At 43.5% G+C, this 9,915-nt stretch overlaps 1 protein-coding gene across 1 annotated transcript; it reads right to left on the reverse strand.

Moving 5' to 3' along the window:
- Positions 1–335: 335 nt before the first annotated feature.
- On the reverse strand, positions 336–1,826 carry LOC130297653 (E3 ubiquitin/ISG15 ligase TRIM25-like). The gene has a single exon (XM_056550364.1). The coding sequence runs from the start codon at positions 1,824–1,826 to the stop codon at positions 336–338; it is 1,491 nt and encodes a 496-aa protein (XP_056406339.1).
- Positions 1,827–9,915: the final 8,089 nt, after the last annotated feature.

A 9,915-nucleotide genomic window follows, 5' to 3' on the forward strand; every position in this document is an offset into this window, starting at 1 on the left:
CATAAGGTGAAGACACTAACACACAGAGGTACCCGCCGTCCGGATCATGGCAGTGGCAGGTCCAGAATTATTGGTGAATTGCAGATGCCATCTGCCGTGGTTCATGCTTGTGATTCACCGATAATTAAGGGTGGCACCTGGAATTTCCAAGTCAGCAACCCCAGGTCCCACCAAGAGCTATTTTTCAAAAAGTAACATATAGAAAAAAAAAACAAAAATCTTATTCATTGTATCCGTGTTTCTGTATGTAGGGGGCAGCACTGGTGAAAATCCTATAAGGTGATAGCTGCCGCATTGTGGTGACTATCCACGGTGCCCAGTGTGACCCCGAACTCTCATGATTTCCTGATTTTTATCCACCCATTGTCATTTACCCACAATGCCGCATACAGGGGCTCGGTGAAGTTTTCATAGAAGGTGTATAAATGTTTGATGGGGTCCCTCAGCTCATAGAAGGACATCAGGCCCGAGTCATAGTCCACGTGTATCCCATAGCGATTGGAGGACATGGCAGGATATAGCTGAAGGTCTTCACTGTTGTGTCGTATAGAGTACTCCTCATGCCAACGGCAGAGACACCAGGACTTTCTATTGTTGCCTATCCAGGACTGGTCTCCTTTAGTCTCTGTACTGGGGTATGCCATGCCCACCATCCAGTATTCCGACTCGCTGGTCTCCACTTCCCAATAATGTTGTCCTGACCAAAGTCCTTGGATGCTGAAAACCTGATATTGTTGGAACCTTGCAGGTGATTTTTTACGACGTTGACTCATCACCGACCATGATGCCGATTTCAGGTCTGATGTAATGGCCACATTATTGGCTGCAGTGGTTTTATCCAGTAATATCTCTGAAAACTCAACCATATAGAAGTCCTCCTTTGCCTTTGTCACAATGTTCCCTAAACCGTCATATAAGGTCAGGGCAATGAGGAATCTGTTCAGGTTTCTGAAGCCATAAAGGTCTCTGTCAATCTCCTCGGCATCATTTCTCTCCTCACAGAACTTCACCACACCACGTCGTAGCACAGACAATGGATCGGTAGAGCTGAGGAGATCCTCAATGTGATGGATCTCCCTGGACAGTTCGTCCTTCTGTATGACCAGCTGCTGGATCAGGTCGGAGATGGAGGACAACATCTGTTCCTTCTCCCTGGAGACCTCACTCAGGACTTTCTTCTCCAGATCTGCCAGTTGTCTCCTGATCTCAGTAAAGATGGTGGTCACCTTGTCAGTGAGTCTGGTGACTGTGTCTGGAATCTCATTCTTCTGTTTCTGTAGATTCTCTATCTCCTCGTCTGCCTTTTCTCTCTTTGCCTCCATCTTTTCTAGAAGACTCTTCATTCTGTCCTTCCTCCTCTCGGTGGCTTTGGTTAGTGGCTCCAGATGGTGTGTCCTATGGGCCTCAGCCAGACAGTACACGCAGATACAACTGTCCTCCTCACTGCAGTAATACTCAAGGATCTTCTTATGCACAGGGCACTTGTGGTCCTCCAGGACAGTAGTGGGCTCGCATAGGACATGTTCTGGGGACTGGACATGGACTTTTAGGTGCTCGTCACATAGAGAAGCTTCACAATGCAGACAGGTCTTTAATGCTGGTGCAGAAGTGTGGAGACAGTAAGAACAGGGTATGGCCGCCTGGTTCGGGGGTTCCTCGGGTACCTTTTTGCATTCAGGACAGGAGTAAAGTTCAGACTCCTTCTGGGGGTCCAGGACTTGTTCAGTGCACCCCTGGCAGACATTGTGTCCACATCTCAGTGTAACTTCACCTGTATATACTGATAGGCAGAGGGAGCAGACCTGACTGCCAGGAGCAGATGCCATTGCTGGGGCCGGGAGGATGAACCAGGAAGGTGAATTATCTCCGCTAAACCTTGGACTCTCAGCCCCTCGTGCGCCCTGAAGCCTCCGGTGATCGGGTCGTCCTCCCAGGAGAGAATGAGACTCACTAAACTTCCCACAATGCCTGATGTTCCTTACCACATGACCATTGGGTGTGTCCCGTCACCTTAACCCTTCAGGATCCAAATATACACATATTTAGACATCTCTAGAGTGGCTAGAGATGTCTAAATATAAGTTTAGAGATGTCTTAATATAAGTGTATATTTGGGTCCTGAAGGGTTAAGGTGAAGGGACACACCCTATGGTCGTGTGGTAAGGAACATCCGGCATTGTGGGAAGTTTAGTGATGTCTAAAGAGATGCAGTGTATCACACATGCTTAGATACACATGCTTGGCAGACCGAATCACATAATAGACTTAGATACAGCTGCTCAGTAGGCAGTATCACAGGGTGTATACTTAGATACAATGTCTCAGCAGACAGTATCACACATGGTATACTTAGATACAATGGCTCAGCAGACAGTATCACAGGTGGTATACTTAGATACAATGGCTCAGCAGACAGTATCACAGGTGGTATACTTAGATACAATGGCTCAGCAGACAGTATCACACATGGTATACTTAGATATAATGGCTCAGCAGACAGTATCACAGGTGGTATACTTAGATACAATGGCTCAGCAGACAGTATCACAGGTGGTATACTTAGATACAATGGCTCAGCAGACAGTATCACAGTTGGTATACTTAGATACAATGTCTCAGGAGACAGTATCACAGATTATATACTTAGATACAATGGCTCAGCAGACAGTATCACAGGTGGTATACTTAGATACAATGGCTCAGCAGACAGTATCACAGTTGGTATACTTAGATACAATGTCTCAGGAGACAGTATCACAGGTGATATACTTAGATACAATGGCTCAGCAGACAGTATCACAGATGATATACTTAGATACAATGGCTCAGCAGACAGTATCACACATGGTATACTTAGATATATTGGCTCAGCAGACATCATCACATGTGGTATAATTAGATACAATGTCTCAGCAGACAGTATCACAGGTGATATACTTAGATATATTGGCTCAGCAGACATCATCACATGTGGTATAATTAGATACAATGTCTCAGCAGACAGTATCACAGGTGGTATACTTAGATACAATGTCTCAGCAGACAGTATCACACATGGTATACTTAGATACAATGTCTCAGCAGACAGTATCACAGGTGGTATACTTAGATACAATGTCTCAGGAGACAGTATCACAGGTGATATACTTAGATACAATGGCTCAGCAGACAGTATCACAGATGATATACTTAGATACAATGGCTCAGCAGACAGTATCACACATGGTATACTTAGATATATTGGCTCAGCAGACAGCATCACATGTGGTATAATTAGATACAATGTCTCAGCAGACAGTATCACAGGTGGTATACTTAGATACAATGGCTCAGCAGACAGTATCACAGGTGGTATACTTAGATACAATGGCTCAGCAGACAGTATCACAGATGATATACTTAGATACAATGGCTCAGCAGACATCATATGTGGTATACTTAGATACATTGGCTCAGCAGACAGTATCACAGGTGGGATACTTAGATACAATGGCTCAGCAGACATCATCATATGTGGTATACTTAGATACATTGGCTCAGCAGACAGTATCACAGGTGGGATACTTAGATACAATGGCTCAGCAGACATCATCACATGTGGTATACTTAGATACATTGGCTTAGCAGACAGTATCACAGGTGGTATACTTAGATACAATGGCTCAGCAGACATCATCATATGTGGTATACTTAGATACATTGGCTCAGCAGACAGTATCACAGGTGGGATACTTAGATACAATGGCTCAGCAGACAGTATCACAGGTGGGATACTTGGATACATTGGTTCAGCAGACAGTATTGCAGAAGGCAGGTTTAGATACAACAGTTCAGCAGGTGAGAAGACATTTTCAGACATGATACTCCTACCCAGGCTTAGATACACTGGCTTAGTACAAAGCATTATTAATGATAGGGTTGGATACACAAACTCAGCAGAGTCACACATGATGGGATTAGATACAGCAGACAGTATCACATATAATAGACTAGTATCACAATTTTAAGCTTAGATACAGCAGACTGTATCACATATGATAGATCAGTGGTATCCAAACTGTGGCCCTCCAGATGATGCAAAACTACAACCCCCAGTATGCATGGACAGCCGAAGGCTGTCCGGGCATGCTGGGAGTTGTAGTTTTGCAACATCTGTAGGGCCAAAGTTTGAAGACCATTGGATTAGATACACAGTTTAGCAGACACTTTCAGTCTTATAATGAACAATAAATCCTGATATTTGTGGATTACACTGGAATGTGTTGATATATATAGGAGACACATGGCACATGGATGGCAAATAAAACCTTGCTCCATCTACCAGCTTGAGTCCTCAGCTATTTGGTGCTGTATCCCTTCTGAATTTCTATATATAGGAGAGGCGCAAGGTTCGGCTCCCGGTCGCCTCTGGTTTATATACCGCCCTCCTGCCCCTCTCCTGGATTGTGGTGTAGAGAAGCAGCGCCCCCTACAGCTCTACACCCCATCAGGATCTGAGGGGGGTCTCTCCTAGTGATGCCCCCTATATCAGTACAATGATGAGGTATTACTGCAACCATATCAGTACAATGATGGGGTATTACTGCCCCCCATATCAGTACAATGATGAGGTATTACTGCCCCCATATCAGTACAATGATGGGGTATTACTGCCCCCATATCAGTACAATGATGGGGTATTACTGCCTCCATATCAGTACAATGATGGGGTATTACTGCCCCCCATATCAGTACAATGATGGGGTATTACTGCCCCCATATCAGTACAATGATGAGGTATTACTGCCCCCATATCAGTACAATGATGGGGTATTACTGCCCCCCATATAAGTACAATGATGGGGTATTACCGCCTCCATATCAGTACAATGATGGGGTATTACTGCCCCCATATCAGTACAATGATGGGGTATTACTGCCCCCTATATCAGTACAATGATGGGGTATTACTGCCTCCATATCAGTACAATGATGGGGTATTACTGCCTCCATATCAGTACAATGATGAGGTATTACTGCCCCCATATCAGTACAATGATGAGGTATTACTGCCCCCCCATATCAGTACAATGATGAGGTATTACTGCCTCCATATCAGTACAATGATGAGGTATTACTGCCCCCATATCAGTACAATGATTAGGTATTACTGCCCCCCCATATCAGTACAATGATGAGGTATTACAGCCTCCATATCAGTACAATGATGAGGTATTACTGCCTCCATATCAGTACAATGATGGGGTATTACTGCCTCCATATCAGTACAATGATGAGGTATTACTGCCCCCATATCAGTACAATGATGAGGTATTACTGCCCCGATATCAGTACAATGATGGGGTATTACTGCCTCCATATCAGTACAATGATGAGGTATTACTGCCTCCATATCAGTACAATGATGGGGTATTACTGCCCCCATATCAGTACAATGATGGGGTATTACTGCCCCCATATCAGTACAATGATGGGGTATTACTGCCCCCATATCAGTACAATGATGGGGTATTACTGCCCCCCATATCAGTACAATGAGGAGGTATTACTGCCCCCCATATCAGTACAATGAGGAGGTATTACTGCCCCCATATCAGTACAATGATGGGGTATTACTGCCCCCATATCAGTACAATGATGGGGTATTACTGCCCCCATATCAGTACAATGATGGGGTATTACTGCCCCCCATATCAGTACAATGATGGGGTATTACTGCCCCCCATATCAGTACAATGATGGGGTATTACTGCCCCCATATCAGTACAATGAGGAGGTATTACTGCAACCATATCAGTACAACGATGGGGTATTACTGCCCCCATATCAGTACAATGATGAGGTATTACTGCCCCCATATCAGTACAATGAGGAGGTATTACTGCAACCATATCAGTACAATGATGGGGTATTACTGCCCCCATATCAGTACAATGATGGGGTATTACTGCCCCCATATCAGTACAATGATGGGGTATTACTGCCCCCATATCAGTACAATGATGAGGTATTACTGCCTCCATATCAGTACAATGATGGGGTATTACTGCCTCCATATCAGTACAATGATGAGGTATTACTGCCCCCATATCAGTACAATGATGAGGTATTACTGCCCCGATATCAGTACAATGATGGGGTATTACTGCCTCCATATCAGTACAATGATGAGGTATTACTGCCTCCATATCAGTACAATGATGGGGTATTACTGCCCCCATATCAGTACAATGATGGGGTATTACTGCCCCCATATCAGTACAATGATGGGGTATTACTGCCCCCATATCAGTACAATGATGGGGTATTACTGCCCCCCATATCAGTACAATGAGGAGGTATTACTGCCCCCATATCAGTACAATGATGGGGTATTACTGCCCCCATATCAGTACAATGATGGGGTATTACTGCCCCCATATCAGTACAATGATGGGGTATTACTGCCCCCCATATCAGTACAATGATGGGGTATTACTGCCCCCCATATCAGTACAATGATGGGGTATTACTGCCCCCATATCAGTACAATGAGGAGGTATTACTGCCCCCTATATCAGTACAATGATGGGGTATTACTGCCCCCATATCAGTACAATGATGGGGTATTACTGCCCCCATATCAGTACAATGATGAGGTATTACTGCCACCATATCAGTACAATGATGAGGTATTACTGCCCCCTATATCAGTACAATGATGGGGTATTACTGCCTCCATATCAGTACAATGATGGGGTATTACTGCCTCCATATCAGTACAATGATGGGGTATTACTGCCCCCTATATCAGTACAATGATGAGGTATTACTGCAACCATATCAGTACAATGATGGGGTATTACTGCCTCCATATCAGTACAATGATGGGGTATTACTGCCCCCATATCAGTACAATGATGAGGTATTACTGCCTCCATATCAGTACAATGATGAGGTATTACTGCCTCCATATCAGTACAATGATGGGGTATTACTGCCCCCCATATCAGTACAATGATGGGGTATTACTGCCCCCCCATATCAGTACAATGATGGGGTATTACTGCCTCCATATCAGTACAATGATGAGGTATTACTGCCTCCATATCAGTACAATGATGGGGTATTACTGCCCCCCATATCAGTACAATGATGGGGTATTACTGCCCCCCCATATCAGTACAATGATGGGGTATTACTGCCCCCATATCAGTGCAATGATGGGGTATTACTGCCCCCATATCAGTACAATGATGAGGTATTACTGCCCCCATATCAGTACAATGATGAGGTATTACTGCCCCCATATCAGTGCAATGATGGGGTATTACTGCCCCCCATATCAGTACAATGATGAGGTATTACCGCCCCCTATATCAGTACAATGATGAGGTATTACCGCCCCCATATCAGTACAATGATGGGGTATTACTGCCCCCCATATCAGTACAATGATGGAGTATTACTGCCTCCATATCAGTACAATGATGAGGTATTACCGCCCCCTATATCAGTACAATGATGAGGTATTACTGCCCCCCATATCAGTACAATGATGGGGTATTACTGCCTCCATATCAGTACAATGATGAGGTATTACTGCCTCCATATCAGTACAATGATGATGTATTACTGCCTCCATATCAGTACAATGATGAGGTATTACTGCCCCCATATCAGTACAATGATGAGGTATTACTGACTCCATATCAGTACAATGATGAGGTATTACTGCCCCCATATCAGTACAATGATGGGGTATTACTGCCCCCATATCAGTACAATGATGGGGTATTACTGCCCCCATATCAGTACAATGATGGAGTATTACTGCCTCCATATCAGTACAATGATGATGTATTACTGCCTCCATATCAGTACAATGATGAGGTATTACTGCCTCCATATCAGTACAATGATGGGGTATTACTGCCTCCATATCAGTACAATGATGGGGTATTACAGCCTCCATATCAGTACAATGATGGGGTATTACTGCCCCCATATCAGTACAATGATGGGGTATTACTGCCTCCATATCAGTACAATGATGGGGTATTACTGCCTCCATATCAGTACAATGATGGGGTATTACTGCCCCCCATATCAGTACAATGATGGGGTATTACTGCCCCCATATCAGTACAATGATGAGGTATTACTGCCTCCATATCAGTACAATGATGGGGTATTACTGCCCCCATATCAGTACAATGATGGGGTATTACTGCCTCCATATCAGTACAATGATGGGGTATTACTGCCTCCATATAAGTACAATGATGGGGTATTACTGCCCCCCATATCAGTACAATGATGGGGTATTACTGCCCCCATATCAGTACAATGATGAGGTATTACTGCCCCCATATCAGTACAATGATGAGGTATTACTGCCCCCATATCAGTACAATGATGAGGTATTACTGCCCCCCATATCAGTACAATGATGGGGTATTACTGCCCCCATATCAGTACAATGATGAGGTATTACTGCCCCCATATCAGTACAATGATGAGGTATTACTGCCCCCCATATCAGTACAATGATGGGGTATTACTGCCCCCATATCAGTACAATGATGAGGTATTACTGCCCCCCATATCAGTACAATGATGAGGTATTACTGCCTCCATATCAGTACAATGATGAGGTATTACTGCCCCCCATATCAGTACAATGATGAGGTATTACTGCCTCCATATCAGTACAATGATGGGGTATTACAGCCTCCATATCAGTACAATGATGAGGTATTACTGCCCCCATATCAGTACAATGATGAGGTATTACTGCCCCCCATATCAGTACAATGATGAGGTATTACTGCCTCCATATCAGTACAATGATGGGGTATTACTGCCCCCCCATATCAGTACAATGATGAGGTATTACCGCCCCCCATATCAGTACAATGATGAGGTATTACTGCCCCCCATATCAGTACAATGATGGGGTATTACTGCCCCCCATATCAGTACAATGATGGGGTATTACTGCCCCCCATATCAGTACAATGATGGGGTATTACTTCCCCATATCAGTACAATGATGAGGTATTACTGCTTCCATATCAGTACAATGATGAGGTATTACTGCCCCCCCCCATATCAGTACAATGATGAGGTATTACTGCTCCCCATATCAGTACAATGATGGGGTATTACTGCCCCCCCCCATATCAGTACAATGATGAGGTATTACTGCCCCCCCATATCAGTACAATGATGAGGTATTACTGCCCCCATATCAGTACATATCAGTATAATACCGCACAGTATACACCTATCATACAGTATAATACCGCACAGTATACACCTATCATACAGTATAATACCGCACAGTATACACCTATCATACAGTATAATACCGCACAGTATACACCTATCATACAGTATAAAACCGCACAGTATACACCTATCATACAGTATAATACCGCACAATATACACCTATCATACAGTATAATACCGCACAGTATACACCTATCATACAGTATAATACCGCACAGTATAAACATATCATACAGTATAATACCGCACAGTATAAACATATCATACAGTATAATACCGCACAGTATACACCTATCATACAGTATAATACCGCACAGTATACACATATCATACAGTATAATACTGCACAGTATACACATATCATACCGTATAACACCACACAGTATACACATATCATACAGTATAACACTGCACAGTATACACATATCATACCGTATAATACCACACAGTATACACATATCATACAGTATAATACCGCACAGTATACACATATCATACAGTGTAACACCGCACAGTATACACCTATCATACAGTATAATACCGCATAGTATACACATATGCAGTATAATACCGCACAGTATAAACATATCATACAGTATAATACCGCACAGTATACACCTATCATACAGTATAATACCGCA

Source organism: Hyla sarda, chromosome 13, assembly GCF_029499605.1.
Source record: "Hyla sarda isolate aHylSar1 chromosome 13, aHylSar1.hap1, whole genome shotgun sequence".
NCBI lineage: Eukaryota > Metazoa > Chordata > Amphibia > Anura > Hylidae > Hyla > Hyla sarda.